At 48.2% G+C, this 20,000-nt stretch overlaps 1 protein-coding gene across 2 annotated transcripts in view; it reads left to right on the forward strand.

Annotated features, from left to right (window-relative positions):
- The window catches only part of ehmt2 (euchromatic histone-lysine N-methyltransferase 2), a 38,632-nt gene that overhangs the window by 12,345 nt on the left and 6,287 nt on the right, over positions 1–20,000 (forward strand). For both annotated transcript variants that reach the window (XM_060886794.1, XM_060886793.1), the window contains 3 exons: positions 1,148–1,292; positions 2,399–2,476; positions 4,547–4,662. In XM_060886794.1, coding sequence (XP_060742777.1) covers positions 1,148–1,292; positions 2,399–2,476; positions 4,547–4,662 — 339 coding nt within the window. The remainder of the gene's footprint in view (positions 1–1,147; positions 1,293–2,398; positions 2,477–4,546; positions 4,663–20,000) is intronic.

Genomic DNA, 20,000 nt, shown 5'->3' on the forward strand with positions numbered 1-20,000 from the left:
CCAGTTTAGTCTCCCCATTGGCTGTGTCCTAAATCACAACAGCTCTAAACAGTGCAGCTCTATTACAGTATATCATACTGTAGGTGTGGGGAAAAAACAAGAACCTTCTAAACAAACCTAGGGTTCCTCTTCATCTCCACCAAAACCTTTGTTAAGCCCAAGGTGAAAGAAAGTCTCTCCTTTGTACTGGAACTGGAACACAAACTGCATCCATTTATTTTTGGGTCCATTTGGTACTCAAACTGGAAATTTTGATTAAGATCTGTATGATATTGGAACCAGATCCAGTCAGTGTAGGAAGTGGATTGTTTTTTGTACTGGGACTGAATTCTTTGCTGGTGTTCGGTACTGGAACTGGAAGTTTAGTGATGGTGGATCTGAACTATTTGATAGTGAAGATTACCAGGTACTGGAACTAGATCCACTTGGTACTGAAACTAGGTCTGTTTATTATTGGATTAATTTAACATTTAAATTGCATTTGTTTTGAAGCTGGAGCTGTTTGTTACAGGAAATGATGCTGTATGGTACTTTAACTGGAGCTGAGTTAATTGTTCATGGAAATTAAATCATTTTTTTTAAACTGGATCTTTTGTCACTAAGACTGTAAATTTGGTACATGATTTATATTGATAACGGTACATTGAACTTGTATCGCAAAATGTTAGTAATTTAATGAGAACCAAATATTTTGGTGTTGAACCTGGACTACTACTGTAACTCGAGAACTACCCATGTGGTACTGGGACCAGTAACGGGAGGACTACCCATGTGGTACTGGGACCAGTAACTCGAGAACTACCCATGTGGTACTGGGACCAGTAACTCGAGGACTACCCATGTGGTACTGGGACCAGTAACGGGAGGACTACCCATGTGGTACTGGGACCAGTAACTCGAGGACTACCCATGTTTTACTGGGACCAGTAACTCGAGGAATACCCATGTTTTACTGGGACCAGTAACTCGAGGACTACCCATGTGGTACTGGGACCAGTAACTCGAGGACTACCCATGTGGTACTGGGACCAGGTTCTTTGGAACTTGAACTGGAAGCCATTGTAATTTGGACTGGGAGTCTTTGTTGTGGAACAAATGATTAAATAAAATATAATATAAATAAAAATGAATGTGTTTGTGTTCTCAGTGACGTGGCACAGGGTTATGAGAACGTCCCGATCCCATGTGTTAATGGTGTGGATGATGATGACTGTCCATCTGACTACAAATACATCTCAGAGAACTGTGAGACCTCCGCTATGAACATCGACCGCAACATCACACATCTGCAGGTAGACACACACACACACTTACACATACACACACACACACTTACACATACACACACACACACACACTTACACATACACACACACTTACACACACGCACACTTACACATACACACACACACACTTACACATACACACACACACACTTACACACACACACTTACACATACACACTTACACATACACTTACACATACACACAGATACACACACACACAATTACACATACACACTTACACAAACACACACATGCACACTCACATACACACATTCTCACACACACTCTCACATACACTCACACACACTCCCACACAATCTCACACACACTCACACACAATCTCACGTACTCAAAATCTCACACACTTTCACATACACACTCTCACACACACTCACTTTTTACATACACTCTCACACACTCACACTCTCACATACACTCTCACACACAATCTCACATACACACACCACACTCTCACATACACTCACATACACACACACACTTACACACACACACTTACACATACACACTTACACATACACTTACACATACACACAGATACACACACACACAATTACACATACACACTTACACAAACACACACATGCACACTCACATATACACATTCTCACACACTCTCACATACACTCACACACACTCCCACACAATCTCACACACACTCACACACAATCTCACGTACTCAAAATCTCACACACTTTCACATACACTCTCTCACACACACTCACTTTTTACATACACTCTCACACACACACACTCTCACACACAATCTCACATGCTCAAAATCTCACACACACTTTCACATACACTCTCACACACACTCTCACACACAATCTGACATACACACACTCTCACATTCACACTCTCACACACACTCTCACACATACACTCTCTCATACACTCTCACATACACACTCACACATCTCTGTAGCAAGTTAGTGCTGACATAACACACTAACATGCACATTATTCTTAGTGTTAAAATGGTGATAGCAGCAAGGAGACTGTGGTTATGGTAGCATTATATTTTCTTACAGTGAGTTGACTCCACTTGGTGTGTGGGGGTGTGCGTGTGTGTGTGTGTGTGTGTGTGTAGCACTGTAACTGTACTGATGACTGCTCCTCCAGTAACTGCCTGTGTGGACAACTCAGCATCCGCTGCTGGTATAACAAGGTAAGAGACGATTTTGTGTCAGTGTGTGTGTGTCAGTGTGTGTGTGTCAGTGTGTGTGTGTCAGTGTGTGTGTCAGTGTGTGTGTCAGTGTGTGTGTGTCAGTGTGTGTGTCAGTGTGTGTGTGTCAGTGTGTGTGTGTCAGTGTGTGTGTGTCAGTGTGTGTGTGTCAGTGTGTGTGTGTCAGTGTGTGTGTCAGTGTGTGTGTCAGTGTGTGTGTGTCTGTGTGTGTGTCTGTGTCTGTGTGTGTCTGTGTCAGTATGTGTGTCAGTATGTGTGTCAGTGTGTGTGTCTGTGTGTGTGTGTCTGTGTGTGTGTGTCTGTGTGTATATGAATCACTGTTTGTATGTAAAACAAGCTCTGTGACACAGGAGTGTGTGTGTTTCTGTATAAAAAAAAAATGTATATACAGTTATGTGCAAAAGTTTAGGCACCCCTGACAATTTCCATGATTTTCATGTATAAATATTTGGGTGTCAGCAATTTCATTTTGTTCTATCAAATAACTGAAGGACACTAAAGTAATATTTCAGTAGTGAAATGAGGTTTATTGGGTTAACAGAAAATGTGCAATATGCATCAAAACTAAATTAGACAGGGGCATAAATTTGGTTGCCATTTTGTTGATTTGAATACCTGTAACTACTTAGCACTGATTAACTGGAACACACAATTGGTTTGGTGGCTCATTAAGCCTTGAACTTCATAGACATGTGCAGCCAATCATGAGAAAAGGGATTTAAGGCCAATTGTAAGTTGTTGTTCTCTTCGTCTCTCCTCTGAAGAGTGGCAACATGGAGACCTCAAAACAGCTCTCAAATGACCTGAAAACAAAGATTGTACAATATTATGGTTTAGGGGAAGGCTACAAAAAGTTATGGCAGAGTTATAATCTGTCAGTGTCACTGTGAGGAACATAGTGAGGAAATGGAAGACCACAGGCACAGTTCTTGTTAAGGCCAGAAGTGTCAGGAAACGTAAAATATTGTAGAGGCGAAGGATGGTGAGAAGGTCAAAAACAGCCCACAGACCACCTCCAAAGACCTACAACATCAACCTGCTGCAGATGGTGTCACTGTGCATCCTTCAACAACTCAGCCCACTTTGCACAAGGTGAAGCTGTACAGAAGAGTGATGCGAAAGAAGCCTTTTCTGCACACACGCACACAAACGGAGTCGCTCGAGGTCTGCAAACGCAGATTCGGACGAGTCGGCTTCATCTTATAATAAGGTGCTGTGGAGTGATGACACAAAGATTGAGTTATTTGGTCATAACAGGAGCCGTTATGCATGGGGGCAAAAGAACACAGCATTCGGAGAAAAACACTTGCTACCCACAGTATCATTTGGTGGAGGTTCCATCATGCTGTGGGGCCGTGTGGCCAGTGCCGGTACTGGGAATCTGGGTAAAGTTTCTTGAGAATAAGTGGGTTTATTGAGGAATCAGTCACAAAGTTGAAGTTACTCCGGGGCTGGAAAGTTCAACAAGACAACGACCTAAAACACTGCTCAAAATCTACTGGGGCATTTATGCAGAGGAACAAGTACAATGTTCTGGAATGTTCTGCCATCCCAGTCCCCAGACCTGAATATCAATGAACATCTGTGGGGTGATTTGAAGCGGGTTGTTCAGATCGGCAACCATCAAACCTAACTGACCTGGAGATGTTCTGTAAGGAGGAACGGTCCAAAATACATTCAGGCAGAATCCAGACACTCATTACACGCTATAGGAAGCATCTAGAGGCTGTTACTTCTGCTAAAGGAGGCTCTACTAAATAATGATGTGATTTTTCTGTTGGGGTGCCCAAATTTATGCACCTGTCTAATTTTGTTTTGATGCATATTGCACATTTTCTGTTAATCCAATAAACCTCATTTCACTACTGAAATATTACTTTAGTGTCCTTCAGTTAACTGATAGATCAAAATGAAATTGCTGATAAAACACCCAAATATTTATACATGAAAATCATGGAAATTATCAGGGGCACCTAAACTTTTGCATATGACTGTATGTGAGTGTGTTTGACTAATGTGTGTAAATTTGTGTGTTCATCCATCTTCGTACAGGATCAGCGTCTGCTGCAGGAGTTTAATAAGATCGAGCCTCCTCTGATCTTTGAGTGTAACCTCGCCTGCTCCTGTCACAAGACCTGCAAGAACAGAGTGGTACAGGCCGGAATCAAGTGAGCCAATCACATCGCGCTGTGTGTGTGTGTCAGTGTGTGTGTCAGTGTGTGTGTCAGAGTGTGTGTCAGAGTGTGTGTCAGAGTGTGTGTCAGTGTGTGTGTCAGTGTGTGTGTCAGTGTGTGTGTCAGAGTGTGTGTCAGAGTGGTACAGGCCGGAATCAAGTGAGCCAATCACATCGCGCTGTGTGTGTGTGTCAGTGTGTGTGTCAGTGTGTGTGTCAGTGTGTGTGTGTCAGTGTGTGTGTCAGTGTGTGTGTCAGTGTGTGTGTCAGTGTGTGTGTCAGTGTGTGTGTCAGTGTGTGTGTCAGTGTGTGTGTCAGTGTGTGTGTCAGTGTGTGTGTCAGTGTGTGTGTCAGTGTGTGTGTCAGTGTGTGTGTCAGAGTGTGTGTCAGAGTGTGTGTCAGAGTGTGTGTCAGAGTGTGTGTCAGAGTGTGTGTCAGAGTGTGTGTCAGAGTGGTACAGGCCGGAATCAAGTGAGCCAATCACATCGCGCTGTGTGTGTCAGTGTGTGTGTCAGAGTGTGTGTGTCAGAGTGTGTGTGTCAGAGTGTGTGTGTCAGAGTGTGTGTGTCAGAGTGTGTGTGTCAGTGTGTGTGTGTCAGTGTGTGTGTGTCAGTGTGTGTGTCAGTGTGTGTGTGTCAGTGTGTGTGTGTCAGTGTGTGTGTCAGAGTGTGTGTCAGAGTGTGTGTCAGAGTGTGTGTCAGAGTGTGTGTCAGAGTGTGTGTCAGAGTGTGTGTCAGAGTGTGTGTCAGAGTGGTACAGGCCGGAATCAAGTGAGCCAATCACATCGCGCTGTGTGTGTGTCAGTGTGTGTGTCAGTGTGTGTGTCAGTGTGTGTGTCAGTGTGTGTGTCAGTGTGTGTGTGTCAGTGTGTGTGTCAGTGTGTGTGTCAGTGTGTGTGTCAGTGTGTGTGTCAGTGTGTGTGTCAGAGTGTGTGTCAGAGTGTGTGTCAGAGTGTGTGTCAGAGTGTGTGTCAGAGTGTGTGTCAGAGTGTGTGTCAGAGTGTGTGTCAGAGTGGTACAGGCCGGAATCAAGTGAGCCAATCACATCGCGCTGTGTGTGTGTTAGTGTGTGTGTCAGTGTGTGTGTCAGTGTGTGTGTCAGTGTGTGTGTCAGTGTGTGTGTGTCAGTGTGTGTGTCAGTGTGTGTGTCAGTGTGTGTGTCAGTGTGTGTGTCAGTGTGTGTGTCAGAGTGTGTGTCAGAGTGTGTGTCAGAGTGTGTGTCAGAGTGTGTGTCAGAGTGTGTGTCAGAGTGTGTGTCAGAGTGGTACAGGCCGGAATCAAGTGAGCCAATCACATCGCGCTGTGTGTGTCAGTGTGTGTGTCAGAGTGTGTGTGTCAGAGTGTGTGTGTCAGAGTGTGTGTGTCAGAGTGTGTGTGTCAGAGTGTGTGTGTCAGAGTGTGTGTGTCAGAGTGTGTGTGTCAGAGTGTGTGTGTCAGTGTGTGTGTGTCAGTGTGTGTGTCAGTGTGTGTGTGTCAGTGTGTGTGTGTCAGTGTGTGTGTCAGAGTGTGTGTCAGAGTGTGTGTCAGAGTGTGTGTCAGAGTGTGTGTCAGAGTGTGTGTCAGAGTGTGTGTCAGTGTGTGTCAGAGTGGTACAGGCCAGAATCAAGTGAGCCAATCACATCGCGGTGTGTCAGTGTGTGTGTCAGTGTGTGTGTCAGTGTGTGTGGAATCAAGTGAGCCAATCACATCGCGGTGTGTCATTGTGTGTGTCATTGTGTGTGTCAGAGTGTGTGTCAGAGTGTGTGTCAGAGTGTGTGTCAGAGTGTGTGTCAGAGTGTGTGTCAGAGTGTGTGTCAGAGTGTGTGTCAGAGTGTGTGTCAGAGTGGTACAGGCCGGAATCAAGTGAGCCAATCACATCGCGCTGTGTGTGTCAGTGTGTGTGTCAGTGTGTGTGTGTCAGTGTGTGTGTCAGTGTGTGTGTCAGTGTGTGTGTCAGTGTGTGTGTCAGTGTGTGTGTCAGAGTGTGTGTCAGAGTGTGTGTCAGAGTGTGTGTCAGAGTGTGTGTCAGAGTGTGTGTCAGAGTGTGTGTCAGAGTGTGTGTCAGAGTGGTACAGGCCGGAATCAAGTGAGCCAATCACATCGCGCTGTGTGTGTCAGTGTGTGTGTCAATGTGTGTGTGTCAGAGTGTGTGTGTCAGAGTGTGTGTGTCAGAGTGTGTGTGTCAGAGTGTTTGTGTCAGAGTGTGTGTGTCAGAGTGTGTGTGTCAGAGTGTGTGTGTCAGAGTGTGTGTGTCAGTGTGTGTGTGTCAGTGTGTGTGTCAGTGTGTGTGTGTCAGTGTGTGTGTGTCAGTGTGTGTGTGTCAGTGTGTGTGTGTCAGAGTGTGTGTCAGAGTGTGTGTCAGAGTGTGTGTCAGAGTGTGTGTCAGAGTGTGTGTCAGAGTGTGTGTCAGAGTGTGTGTCAGAGTGGTACAGGCCAGAATCAAGTGAGCCAATCACATCGCGGTGTGTCAGTGTGTGTGTCAGTGTGTGTGTGTCAGTGTGTGTGTGTCAGTGTGTGTGTCAGTGTGGTACAGGCCGGAATCAAGTGAGCCAATCACATCGCGGTGTGTCATTGTGTGTGTCAGTGTGTGTGTCAGTGTGTGTGTCAGTGTGTGTGTCAGAGTGTGTGTGTCAGAGTGTGTGTGTCAGAGTGTGTGTGTCAGAGTGTGTGTGTCAGAGTGTGTGTGTCAGAGTGTGTGTGTCAGTGTGTGTGTGTCAGTGTGTGTGTGTCAGTGTGTGTGTGTCAGTGTGTGTGTCAGTGTGTGTGTGTCAGTGTGTGTGTGTCAGTGTGTGTGTGTCAGTGTGTGTGTGTCAGTGTGTGTGTCAGAGTGTGTGTCAGAGTGTGTGTCAGAGTGTGTGTCAGAGTGTGTGTCAGAGTGTGTGTCAGAGTGTGTGTCAGAGTGTGTGTCAGAGTGGTACAGGCCAGAATCAAGTGAGCCAATCACATCGCGGTGTGTCAGTGTGTGTGTCAGTGTGTGTGTCAGTGTGTGTGGAATCAAGTGAGCCAATCACATCGCGGTGTGTCAGTGTGTGTGTCAGTGTGTGTGTCAGTGTGTGTGTCAGTGTGTGTGTCAGAGTGTGTGTGTCAGAGTGTGTGTGTCAGAGTGTGTGTGTCAGAGTGTGTGTGTCAGAGTGTGTGTGTCAGTGTGTGTGTGTCAGTGTGTGTGTGTCAGTGTGTGTGTCAGTGTGGTACAGGCCGGAATCAAGTGAGCCAATCACATCGCGGTGTGTCATTGTGTGTGTCAGTGTGTGTGTCAGTGTGTGTGTCAGTGTGTGTGTCAGAGTGTGTGTGTCAGAGTGTGTGTGTCAGAGTGTGTGTGTCAGAGTGTGTGTGTCAGAGTGTGTGTGTCAGAGTGTGTGTGTCAGAGTGTGTGTGTCAGAGTGTGTGTGTCAGTGTGTGTGTGTCAGTGTGTGTGTGTCAGTGTGTGTGTCAGTGTGGTACAGGCCGGAATCAAGTGAGCCAATCACATCGCGGTGTGTCATTGTGTGTGTCAGTGTGTGTGTCAGAGTGTGTGTGTCAGAGTGTGTGTGTCAGAGTGTGTGTGTCAGAGTGTGTGTGTCAGAGTGTGTGTGTCAGAGTGTGTGTGTCAGTGTGTGTGTGTCAGTGTGTGTGTCAGTGTGGTACAGGCCGGAATCAAGTGAGCCAATCACATCGCGCTGTGTGTGTCAGTGTGTGTGTCAGTGTGTGTGTCAGTGTGTGTGTCAGTGTGTGTGTCAGTGTGTGTGTCAGTGTGTGTGTCAGAGTGTGTGTCAGAGTGTGTGTCAGAGTGTGTGTCAGAGTGTGTGTCAGAGTGTGTGTCAGAGTGGTACAGGCCGGAATCAAGTGAGCCAATCACATCGCGCTGTGTGTGTCAGTGTGTGTGTCAGTGTGTGTGTCAGTGTGTGTGTCAGTGTGTGTGTCAGTGTGTGTGTCAGTGTGGTACAGGCCGGAATCAAGTGAGCCAATCACATCGCGGTGTGTCAGTGTGTGTGTCATTGTGTGTGTCATTGTGTGTGTCAGAGTGTGTGTCAGTGTGTGTGGAATCAAGTGAGCCAATCACATCGCGGTGTGTCATTGTGTGTGTCATTGTGTGTGTCATTGTGTGTGTCATTGTGTGTGTCATTGTGTGTGTCATTGTGTGTGTCAGAGTGTGTGTCAGAGTGTGTGTCAGAGTGTGTGTCAGTGTGTGTGTCAGTGTGTGTGGAATCAAGTGAGCCAATCACATCGCGGTGTGTCATTGTGTGTGTCATTGTGTGTGTCATTGTGTGTGTCAGAGTGTGTGTCAGTGTGTGTGTCAGTGTGTGTGTCAGTGTGTGTGTCAGTGTGTGTGTCAGTGTGTGTGTCAGTGTGTGTGTCAGAGTGTGTGTGTCAGAGTGTGTGTGTCAGAGTGTGTGTGTCAGTGTGTGTGTGTCAGTGTGTGTGTGTCAGTGTGTGTGTGTCAGTGTGTGTGTCAGTGTGGTACAGGCCGGAATCAAGTGAGCCAATCACATCGCGCTGTGTGTGTCAGTGTGTGTGTCAGTGTGTGTGTCAGTGTGTGTGTCAGTGTGTGTGTCAGTGTGTGTGTCAGAGTGTGTGTCAGAGTGGTACAGGCCAGAATCAAGTGAGCCAATCACATCGCGGTGTGTCAGTGTGTGTGTCAGTGTGTGTGTCAGTGTGTGTGGAATCAAGTGAGCCAATCACATCGCGGTGTGTCATTGTGTGTGTCATTGTGTGTGTCAGTGTGTGTGTCAGTGTGTGTGTCAGTGTGTGTGTCAGTGTGTGTGTCAGTGTGTGTGTCAGTGTGTGTGTGTCAGTGTGTGTGTGTCAGTGTGTGTGTGTCAGTGTGTGTGTGTCAGTGTGTGTGTCAGTGTGGTACAGGCCGGAATCAAGTGAGCCAATCACATCGCGCTGTGTGTGTCAGAGTGTGTGTCAGAGTGTGTGTCAGAGTGTGTGTCAGAGTGTGTGTCAGAGTGTGTGTCAGAGTGGTACAGGCTGGAATCAAGTGAGCCAATCACATCGCGCTGTGTGTGTCAGTGTGTGTGTCAGTGTGTGTGTCAGTGTGTGTGTCAGTGTGTGTGTCAGTGTGTGTGTCAGTGTGTGTGTCAGAGTGTGTGTCAGAGTGTGTGTCAGAGTGTGTGTCAGAGTGTGTGTCAGAGTGTGTGTCAGAGTGTGTGTCAGAGTGGTACAGGCCGGAATCAAGTGAGCCAATCACATCGCGCTGTGTGTGTCAGTGTGTGTGTCAATGTGTGTGTGTCAGAGTGTGTGTGTCAGAGTGTGTGTGTCAGAGTGTGTGTGTCAGAGTGTTTGTGTCAGAGTGTGTGTGTCAGAGTGTGTGTGTCAGAGTGTGTGTGTCAGAGTGTGTGTGTCAGTGTGTGTGTGTCAGTGTGTGTGTCAGTGTGTGTGTGTCAGTGTGTGTGTGTCAGTGTGTGTGTGTCAGTGTGTGTGTGTCAGAGTGTGTGTCAGAGTGTGTGTCAGAGTGTGTGTCAGAGTGTGTGTCAGAGTGTGTGTCAGAGTGTGTGTCAGAGTGTGTGTCAGAGTGGTACAGGCCAGAATCAAGTGAGCCAATCACATCGCGGTGTGTCAGTGTGTGTGTCAGTGTGTGTGTGTCAGTGTGTGTGTCAGTGTGTGTGTCATTGTGTGTGTCAGAGTGTGTGTCAGAGTGTGTGTCAGTGTGTGTGGAATCAAGTGAGCCAATCACATCGCGGTGTGTCATTGTGTGTGTCATTGTGTGTGTCATTGTGTGTGTCAGAGTGTGTGTCAGAGTGTGTGTCAGAGTGTGTGTCAGAGTGTGTGTCAGAGTGTGTGTCAGAGTGTGTGTCAGTGTGTGTGTCAGTGTGTGTGGAATCAAGTGAGCCAATCACATCGCGGTGTGTCATTGTGTGTGTCATTGTGTGTGTCATTGTGTGTGTCAGAGTGTGTGTCAGAGTGTGTGTCAGAGTGTGTGTCAGAGTGTGTGTCAGAGTGTGTGTCAGAGTGTGTGTCAGAGTGGTACAGGCTGGAATCAAGTGAGCCAATCACATCGCGCTGTGTGTGTCAGTGTGTGTGTCAGTGTGTGTGTCAGTGTGTGTGTCAGTGTGGTACAGGCCGGAATCAAGTGAGCCAATCACATCGCGGTGTGTCAGTGTGTGTGTCATTGTGTGTGTCATTGTGTGTGTCAGAGTGTGTGTCAGAGTGTGTGTCAGAGTGTGTGTCAGAGTGTGTGTCAGTGTGTGTGGAATCAAGTGAGCCAATCACATCGCGGTGTGTCATTGTGTGTGTCATTGTGTGTGTCATTGTGTGTGTCAGAGTGTGTGTCAGAGTGTGTGTCAGAGTGTGTGTCAGAGTGTGTGTCAGAGTGTGTGTCAGTGTGTGTGGAATCAAGTGAGCCAATCACATCGCGGTGTGTCATTGTGTGTGTCATTGTGTGTGTCATTGTGTGTGTCATTGTGTGTCAGAGTGTGTGTCAGAGTGTGTGTCAGAGTGTTTGTCAGAGTGTGTGTCAGAGTGTGTGTCAGAGTGTGTGTCAGAGTGTGTGTCAGTGTGGTACAGGCCAGAATCAAGTGAGCCAATCACATCGCACTGTGTGTGTCAGTGTGTGTGTGTGTCAGTGTGTGTGTCAGTGTGTGTGTCAGTGTGTGTGTCAGTGTGTGTGTCAGTGTGTGTGTCAGTGTGTGTGTCAGTGTGTGTGTCAGTGTGGTACAGGCCAGAATCAAGTGAGCCAATCACATCGCGCTGTGTGTGTGTGTGTGTGTGTCAGTGTGTGTGTGTCAGTGTGTGTGTGTGTCAGTGTGTGTGTGTGTCAGTGTGTGTGTGTCAGTGTGTGTGTGTGTGTGTCAGTGTGTGTGTGTGTGTCAGTGTGTGTGTGTGTGTCAGTGTGTGTGTGTGTGTGTGTCAGTGTGTGTGTGTGTGTGTCAGTGTGTGTGTGTGTGTGTCAGTGTGTGTGTGTGTGTCAGTGTGTGTCAGTGTGTGTGTGTGTCAGTGTGTGTGTGTCAGTGTGTGTGTGTCAGTGTGTGTGTCAGTGTGTGTGTCAGTGTGTGTGTCAGTGTGTGTGTGTGTGTCAGTGTGTGTGTGTGTCAGTGTGTGTGTGTCAGTGTGTGTGTCAGAGTGTGTGTGTGTCAGTGTGTGTGTGTCAGAGTGTGTGTCAGAGTGTGTGTCAGAGTGTGTGTCAGTGTGTGTGTCAGTGTGTGTGGAATCAAGTGAGCCAATCACATCGCGGTGTGTCATTGTGTGTGTCATTGTGTGTGTCATTGTGTGTGTCATTGTGTGTGTCAGAGTGTGTGTCAGAGTGTGTGTCAGAGTGTGTGTCAGAGTGTGTGTCAGAGTGTGTGTCAGAGTGTGTGTCAGAGTGGTACAGGCTGGAATCAAGTGAGCCAATCACATCGCGCTGTGTGTGTCAGTGTGTGTGTCAGTGTGTGTGTCAGTGTGTGTGTCAGTGTGTGTGTCAGTGTGTGTGTCAGTGTGGTACAGGCCGGAATCAAGTGAGCCAATCACATCGCGGTGTGTCAGTGTGTGTGTCATTGTGTGTGTCATTGTGTGTGTCAGAGTGTGTGTCAGTGTGTGTGGAATCAAGTGAGCCAATCACATCGCGGTGTGTCATTGTGTGTGTCATTGTGTGTGTCATTGTGTGTGTCATTGTGTGTGTCAGAGTGTGTGTCAGAGTGTGTGTCAGAGTGTGTGTCAGAGTGTGTGTCAGAGTGTGTGTCAGTGTGTGTGTCAGTGTGTGTGGAATCAAGTGAGCCAATCACATCGCGGTGTGTCATTGTGTGTGTCATTGTGTGTGTCATTGTGTGTGTCAGTGTGTGTGTCAGAGTGTGTGTGTCAGAGTGTGTGTGTCAGAGTGTGTGTGTCAGAGTGTGTGTGTCAGTGTGTGTGTGTCAGTGTGTGTGTGTCAGTGTGTGTGTTAGTGTGGTACAGGCCGGAATCAAGTGAGCCAATCACATCGCGCTGTGTGTGTCAGTGTGTGTGTCAGTGTGTGTGTCAGTGTGTGTGTCAGTGTGTGTGTCAGTGTGTGTGTCAGTGTGTGTGTCAGTGTGTGTGTCAGAGTGTGTGTCAGAGTGTGTGTCAGAGTGTGTGTCAGAGTGGTACAGGCCAGAATCAAGTGAGCCAATCACATCGCGGTGTGTCAGTGTGTGTGTCAGTGTGTGTGTCAGTGTGTGTGGAATCAAGTGAGCCAATCACATCGCGGTGTGTCATTGTGTGTGTCATTGTGTGTGTCATTGTGTGTGTCAGTGTGTGTGTCAGTGTGTGTGTCAGTGTGTGTGTCAGTGTGTGTGTGTCAGTGTGTGTGTGTCAGTGTGTGTGTGTCAGTGTGTGTGTCAGTGTGGTACAGGCCGGAATCAAGTGAGCCAATCACATCGCGCTGTGTGTGTCAGAGTGTGTGTCAGAGTGTGTGTCAGAGTGTGTGTCAGAGTGTGTGTCAGAGTGTGTGTCAGAGTGTGTGTCAGAGTGTGTGTCAGAGTGTGTGTCAGAGTGGTACAGGCTGGAATCAAGTGAGCCAATCACATCGCGCTGTGTGTGTCAGTGTGTGTGTCAGTGTGTGTGTCAGTGTGTGTGTCAGTGTGTGTGTCAGTGTGTGTGTCAGTGTGTGTGTCAGTGTGTGTGTCAGAGTGTGTGTCAGAGTGTGTGTCAGTGTGTGTGGAATCAAGTGAGCCAATCACATCGCGGTGTGTCATTGTGTGTGTCATTGTGTGTGTCATTGTGTGTGTCAGAGTGTGTGTCAGAGTGTGTGTCAGAGTGTGTGTCAGAGTGTGTGTCAGTGTGTGTGTCAGTGTGTGTGGAATCAAGTGAGCCAATCACATCGCGGTGTGTCATTGTGTGTGTCATTGTGTGTGTCATTGTGTGTGTCAGAGTGTGTGTCAGAGTGTGTGTCAGAGTGTGTGTCAGAGTGTGTGTCAGAGTGTGTGTCAGAGTGGTACAGGCTGGAATCAAGTGAGCCAATCACATCGCGCTGTGTGTGTCAGTGTGTGTGTCAGTGTGTGTGTCAGTGTGTGTGTCAGTGTGTGTGTCAGTGTGTGTGTCAGTGTGGTACAGGCCGGAATCAAGTGAGCCAATCACATCGCGGTGTGTCAGTGTGTGTGTGTGTGTGTGTGTCAGTGTGTGTGTGTGTGTGTCAGTGTGTGTGTGTGTGTGTCAGTGTGTGTGTGTGTGTCAGTGTGTGTCAGTGTGTGTGTGTGTCAGTGTGTGTGTGTGTCAGTGTGTGTGTGTCAGTGTGTGTGTCAGTGTGTGTGTCAGTGTGTGTGTGTCAGTGTGTGTGTCAGTGTGTGTGTGTGTGTCAGTGTGTGTGTGTGTCAGTGTGTGTGTGTCAGTGTGTGTGTCAGTGTGTGTGTGTCAGTGTGTGTGTGTCAGTGTGTGTGTCAGAGTGTGTGTCAGAGTGTGTGTCAGAGTGTGTGTCAGTGTGTGTGTCAGTGTGTGTGGAATCAAGTGAGCCAATCACATCGCGGTGTGTCATTGTGTGTGTCATTGTGTGTGTCATTGTGTGTGTCATTGTGTGTGTCATTGTGTGTGTCAGAGTGTGTGTCAGAGTGTGTGTCAGAGTGTGTGTCAGAGTGTGTGTCAGAGTGTGTGTCAGAGTGGTACAGGCTGGAATCAAGTGAGCCAATCACATCGCGCTGTGTGTGTCAGTGTGTGTGTCAGTGTGTGTGTCAGTGTGTGTGTCAGTGTGTGTGTCAGTGTGTGTGTCAGTGTGTGTGTCAGTGTGGTACAGGCCGGAATCAAGTGAGCCAATCACATCGCGGTGTGTCAGTGTGTGTGTCATTGTGTGTGTCATTGTGTGTGTCAGAGTGTGTGTCAGTGTGTGTGGAATCAAGTGAGCCAATCACATCGCGGTGTGTCATTGTGTGTGTCATTGTGTGTGTCATTGTGTGTGTCAGAGTGTGTGTCAGAGTGTGTGTCAGAGTGTGTGTCAGAGTGTGTGTCAGTGTGTGTGTCAGTGTGTGTGGAATCAAGTGAGCCAATCACATCGCGGTGTGTCATTGTGTGTGTCATTGTGTGTGTCATTGTGTGTGTCATTGTGTGTGTCAGTGTGTGTGTCAGTGTGTGTGTCAGTGTGTGTCAGTGTGTGTGTCAGTGTGTGTGTCAGTGTGTGTGTCAGTGTGTGTGTCAGAGTGTGTGTCAGAGTGTGTGTCAGAGTGTGTGTCAGAGTGTGTGTCAGAGTGTGTGTCAGAGTGGTACAGGCCGGAATCAAGTGAGCCAATCACATCGCGCTGTGTGTGTCAGTGTGTGTGTCAGAGTGTGTGTGTCAGAGTGTGTGTGTCAGAGTGTGTGTGTCAGAGTGTGTGTGTCAGTGTGTGTGTGTCAGTGTGTGTGTGTCAGTGTGTGTGTCAGTGTGTGTGTGTCAGTGTGTGTGTGTCAGTGTGTGTGTGTCAGAGTGTGTGTCAGAGTGTGTGTCAGAGTGTGTGTCAGAGTGTGTGTCAGAGTGTGTGTCAGAGTGTGTGTCAGAGTGGTACAGGCCAGAATCAAGTGAGCCAATCACATCGCGGTGTGTCAGTGTGTGTGTCAGTGTGTGTGTCAGTGTGTGTGGAATCAAGTGAGCCAATCACATCGCGGTGTGTCAGTGTGTGTGTCAGTGTGTGTGTCAGTGTGTGTGTCAGTGTGTGTGTCAGAGTGTGTGTGTCAGAGTGTGTGTGTCAGAGTGTGTGTGTCAGAGTGTGTGTGTCAGTGTGTGTGTGTCAGTGTGTGTGTGTCAGTGTGTGTGTGTCAGTGTGTGTGTCAGTGTGGTACAGGCCGGAATCAAGTGAGCCAATCACATCGCGGTGTGTCATTGTGTGTGTCAGTGTGTGTGTCAGTGTGTGTGTCAGTGTGTGTGTCAGAGTGTGTGTGTCAGAGTGTGTGTGTCAGAGTGTGTGTGTCAGAGTGTGTGTGTCAGAGTGTGTGTGTCAGAGTGTGTGTGTCAGAGTGTGTGTGTCAGAGTGTGTGTGTCAGAGTGTGTGTGTCAGAGTGTGTGTGTCAGAGTGTGTGTGTCAGTGTGTGTGTGTCAGTGTGTGTGTGTCAGAGTGTGTGTGTCAGAGTGTGTGTGTCAGAGTGTGTGTGTCAGAGTGTGTGTGTCAGAGTGTGTGTGTCAGAGTGTGTGTGTCAGTGTGTGTGTGTCAGTGTGTGTGTGTCAGTGTGTGTGTCAGTGTGGTACAGGCCGGAATCAAGTGAGCCAATCACATCGCGGTGTGTCATTGTGTGTGTCAGTGTGTGTGTCAGTGTGTGTGTCAGAGTGTGTGTGTCAGAGTGTGTGTGTCAGAGTGTGTGTGTCAGAGTGTGTGTGTCAGAGTGTGTGTGTCAGAGTGTGTGTGTCAGTGTGTGTGTGTCAGTGTGTGTGTGTCAGTGTGTGTGTCAGTGTGGTACAGGCCGGAATCAAGTGAGCCAATCACATCGCGCTGTGTGTGTCAGTGTGTGTGTCAGTGTGTGTGTCAGTGTGTGTGTCAGTGTGTGTGTCAGTGTGTGTGTCAGTGTGTGTGTCAGTGTGTGTGTCAGAGTGTGTGTCAGAGTGTGTGTCAGAGTGTGTGTCAGAGTGTGTGTCAGAGTGTGTGTCAGAGTGTGTGTCAGAGTGGTACAGGCCGGAATCAAGTGAGCCAATCACATCGCGCTGTGTGTGTCAGTGTGTGTGTCAGTGTGTGTGTCAGTGTGTGTGTCAGTGTGTGTGTCAGTGTGTGTGTCAGTGTGGTACAGGCCGGAATCAAGTGAGCCAATCACATCGCGGTGTGTCAGTGTGTGTGTCATTGTGTGTGTCATTGTGTGTGTCAGAGTGTGTGTCAGTGTGTGTGGAATCAAGTGAGCCAATCACATCGCGGTGTGTCATTGTGTGTGTCATTGTGTGTGTCATTGTGTGTGTCATTGTGTGTGTCATTGTGTGTGTCAGAGTGTGTGTCAGAGTGTGTGTCAGAGTGTGTGTCAGTGTGTGTGTCAGTGTGTGTGGAATCAAGTGAGCCAATCACATCGCGGTGTGTCATTGTGTGTGTCATTGTGTGTGTCATTGTGTGTGTCAGAGTGTGTGTCAGTGTGTGTGTCAGTGTGTGTGTCAGTGTGTGTGTCAGTGTGTGTGTCAGTGTGTGTGTCAGTGTGTGTGTCAGAGTGTGTGTGTCAGAGTGTGTGTGTCAGTGTGTGTGTGTCAGTGTGTGTGTGTCAGTGTGTGTGTGTCAGTGTGTGTGTGTCAGTGTGTGTGTCAGTGTGGTACAGGCCGGAATCAAGTGAGCCAATCACATCGCGCTGTGTGTGTCAGTGTGTGTGTCAGTGTGTGTGTCAGTGTGTGTGTCAGTGTGTGTGTCAGTGTGTGTGTCAGAGTGTGTGTCAGAGTGTGTGTCAGAGTGTGTGTCAGAGTGGTACAGGCCAGAATCAAGTGAGCCAATCACATCGCGGTGTGTCAGTGTGTGTGTCAGTGTGTGTGTCAGTGTGTGTGGAATCAAGTGAGCCAATCACATCGCGGTGTGTCATTGTGTGTGTCATTGTGTGTGTCATTGTGTGTGTCAGTGTGTGTGTCAGTGTGTGTGTCAGTGTGTGTGTCAGTGTGTGTGTCAGTGTGTGTGTCAGTGTGTGTGTGTCAGTGTGTGTGTGTCAGTGTGTGTGTGTCAGTGTGTGTGTCAGTGTGGTACAGGCCGGAATCAAGTGAGCCAATCACATCGCGCTGTGTGTGTCAGAGTGTGTGTCAGAGTGTGTGTCAGAGTGTGTGTCAGAGTGTGTGTCAGAGTGTGTGTCAGAGTGTGTGTCAGAGTGGTACAGGCTGGAATCAAGTGAGCCAATCACATCGCGCTGTGTGTGTCAGTGTGTGTGTCAGTGTGTGTGTCAGTGTGTGTGTCAGTGTGTGTGTCAGTGTGTGTGTCAGTGTGTGTGTCAGTGTGTGTGTCAGTGTGTGTGTCAGTGTGTGTGTCAGTGTGGTACAGGCCGGAATCAAGTGAGCCAATCACATCGCGGTGTGTCAGTGTGTGTGTCAGTGTGTGTGTCATTGTGTGTGTCAGAGTGTGTGTCAGAGTGTGTGTCAGTGTGTGTGGAATCAAGTGAGCCAATCACATCGCGGTGTGTCATTGTGTGTGTCATTGTGTGTGTCATTGTGTGTGTCAGAGTGTGTGTCAGAGTGTGTGTCAGAGTGTGTGTCAGAGTGTGTGTCAGAGTGTGTGTCAGTGTGTGTGTCAGTGTGTGTGGAATCAAGTGAGCCAATCACATCGCGGTGTGTCATTGTGTGTGTCATTGTGTGTGTCAGAGTGTGTGTCAGAGTGTGTGTCAGAGTGTGTGTCAGAGTGTGTGTCAGAGTGTGTGTCAGAGTGTGTGTCAGAGTGTGTGTCAGAGTGGTACAGGCTGGAATCAAGTGAGCCAATCACATCGCGCTGTGTGTGTCAGTGTGTGTGTCAGTGTGTGTGTCAGTGTGTGTGTCAGTGTGTGTGTCAGTGTGGTACAGGCCGGAATCAAGTGAGCCAATCACATCGCGGTGTGTCAGTGTGTGTGTCATTGTGTGTGTCATTGTGTGTGTCAGAGTGTGTGTCAGAGTGTGTGTCAGAGTGTGTGTCAGAGTGTGTGTCAGTGTGTGTGGAATCAAGTGAGCCAATCACATCGCGGTGTGTCATTGTGTGTGTCATTGTGTGTGTCATTGTGTGTGTCAGAGTGTGTGTCAGAGTGTGTGTCAGAGTGTGTGTCAGAGTGTGTGTCAGAGTGTGTGTCAGTGTGTGTGGAATCAAGTGAGCCAATCACATCGCGGTGTGTCATTGTGTGTGTCATTGTGTGTGTCATTGTGTGTGTCATTGTGTGTCAGAGTGTGTGTCAGAGTGTGTGTCAGAGTGTGTGTCAGAGTGTGTGTCAGAGTGTGTGTCAGAGTGTGTGTCAGTGTGGTACAGGCCAGAATCAAGTGAGCCAATCACATCGCACTGTGTGTGTCAGTGTGTGTGTGTGTCAGTGTGTGTGTCAGTGTGTGTGTCAGTGTGTGTGTCAGTGTGTGTGTCAGTGTGTGTGTCAGTGTGTGTGTCAGTGTGTGTGTCAGTGTGTGTGTCAGTGTGGTACAGGCCAGAATCAAGTGAGCCAATCACATCGCGCTGTGTGTGTGTGTGTGTGTGTCAGTGTGTGTGTGTCAGTGTGTGTGTGTGTCAGTGTGTGTGTGTGTCAGTGTGTGTGTGTCAGTGTGTGTGTGTGTGTCAGTGTGTGTGTGTGTGTCAGTGTGTGTGTGTGTGTCAGTGTGTGTGTGTGTGTGTGTCAGTGTGTGTGTGTGTGTGTCAGTGTGTGTGTGTGTGTGTCAGTGTGTGTGTGTGTGTCAGTGTGTGTCAGTGTGTGTGTGTGTCAGTGTGTGTGTGTGTCAGTGTGTGTGTGTCAGTGTGTGTGTCAGTGTGTGTGTCAGTGTGTGTGTCAGTGTGTGTGTGTGTGTCAGTGTGTGTGTGTGTCAGTGTGTGTGTGTGTCAGTGTGTGTGTGTCAGTGTGTGTGTCAGAGTGTGTGTGTGTCAGTGTGTGTGTGTCAGAGTGTGTGTCAGAGTGTGTGTCAGAGTGTGTGTCAGTGTGTGTGTCAGTGTGTGTGTCAGAGTGTGTGTCAGAGTGTGTGTCAGAGTGGTACAGGCTGGAATCAAGTGAGCCAATCACATCGCGCTGTGTGTGTCAGTGTGTGTGTCAGTGTGTGTGTCAGTGTGTGTGTCAGTGTGTGTGTCAGTGTGGTACAGGCCGGAATCAAGTGAGCCAATCACATCGCGGTGTGTCAGTGTGTGTGTCATTGTGTGTGTCATTGTGTGTGTCAGAGTGTGTGTCAGTGTGTGTGGAATCAAGTGAGCCAATCACATCGCGGTGTGTCATTGTGTGTGTCATTGTGTGTGTCATTGTGTGTGTCATTGTGTGTGTCAGAGTGTGTGTCAGAGTGTGTGTCAGAGTGTGTGTCAGAGTGTGTGTCAGTGTGTGTGTCAGTGTGTGTGGAATCAAGTGAGCCAATCACATCGCGGTGTGTCATTGTGTGTGTCATTGTGTGTGTCATTGTGTGTGTCATTGTGTGTGTCAGTGTGTGTGTCAGAGTGTGTGTGTCAGAGTGTGTGTGTCAGAGTGTGTGTGTCAGTGTGTGTGTGTCAGTGTGTGTGTGTCAGTGTGTGTGTCAGTGTGGTACAGGCCGGAATCAAGTGAGCCAATCACATCGCGCTGTGTGTGTCAGTGTGTGTGTCAGTGTGTGTGTCAGTGTGTGTGTCAGTGTGTGTGTCAGTGTGTGTGTCAGTGTGTGTGTCAGAGTGTGTGTCAGAGTGTGTGTCAGAGTGTGTGTCAGAGTGTGTGTCAGAGTGGTACAGGCCAGAATCAAGTGAGCCAATCACATCGCGGTGTGTCAGTGTGTGTGTCAGTGTGTGTGTCAGTGTGTGTGGAATCAAGTGAGCCAATCACATCGCGGTGTGTCATTGTGTGTGTCATTGTGTGTGTCATTGTGTGTGTCAGTGTGTGTGTCAGTGTGTGTGTCAGTGTGTGTGTCAGTGTGTGTGTGTCAGTGTGT

Source organism: Tachysurus vachellii, chromosome 14 (genome assembly GCF_030014155.1).
Source record: "Tachysurus vachellii isolate PV-2020 chromosome 14, HZAU_Pvac_v1, whole genome shotgun sequence".
Classification (NCBI taxonomy): Eukaryota; Metazoa; Chordata; class Actinopteri; order Siluriformes; family Bagridae; genus Tachysurus; species Tachysurus vachellii.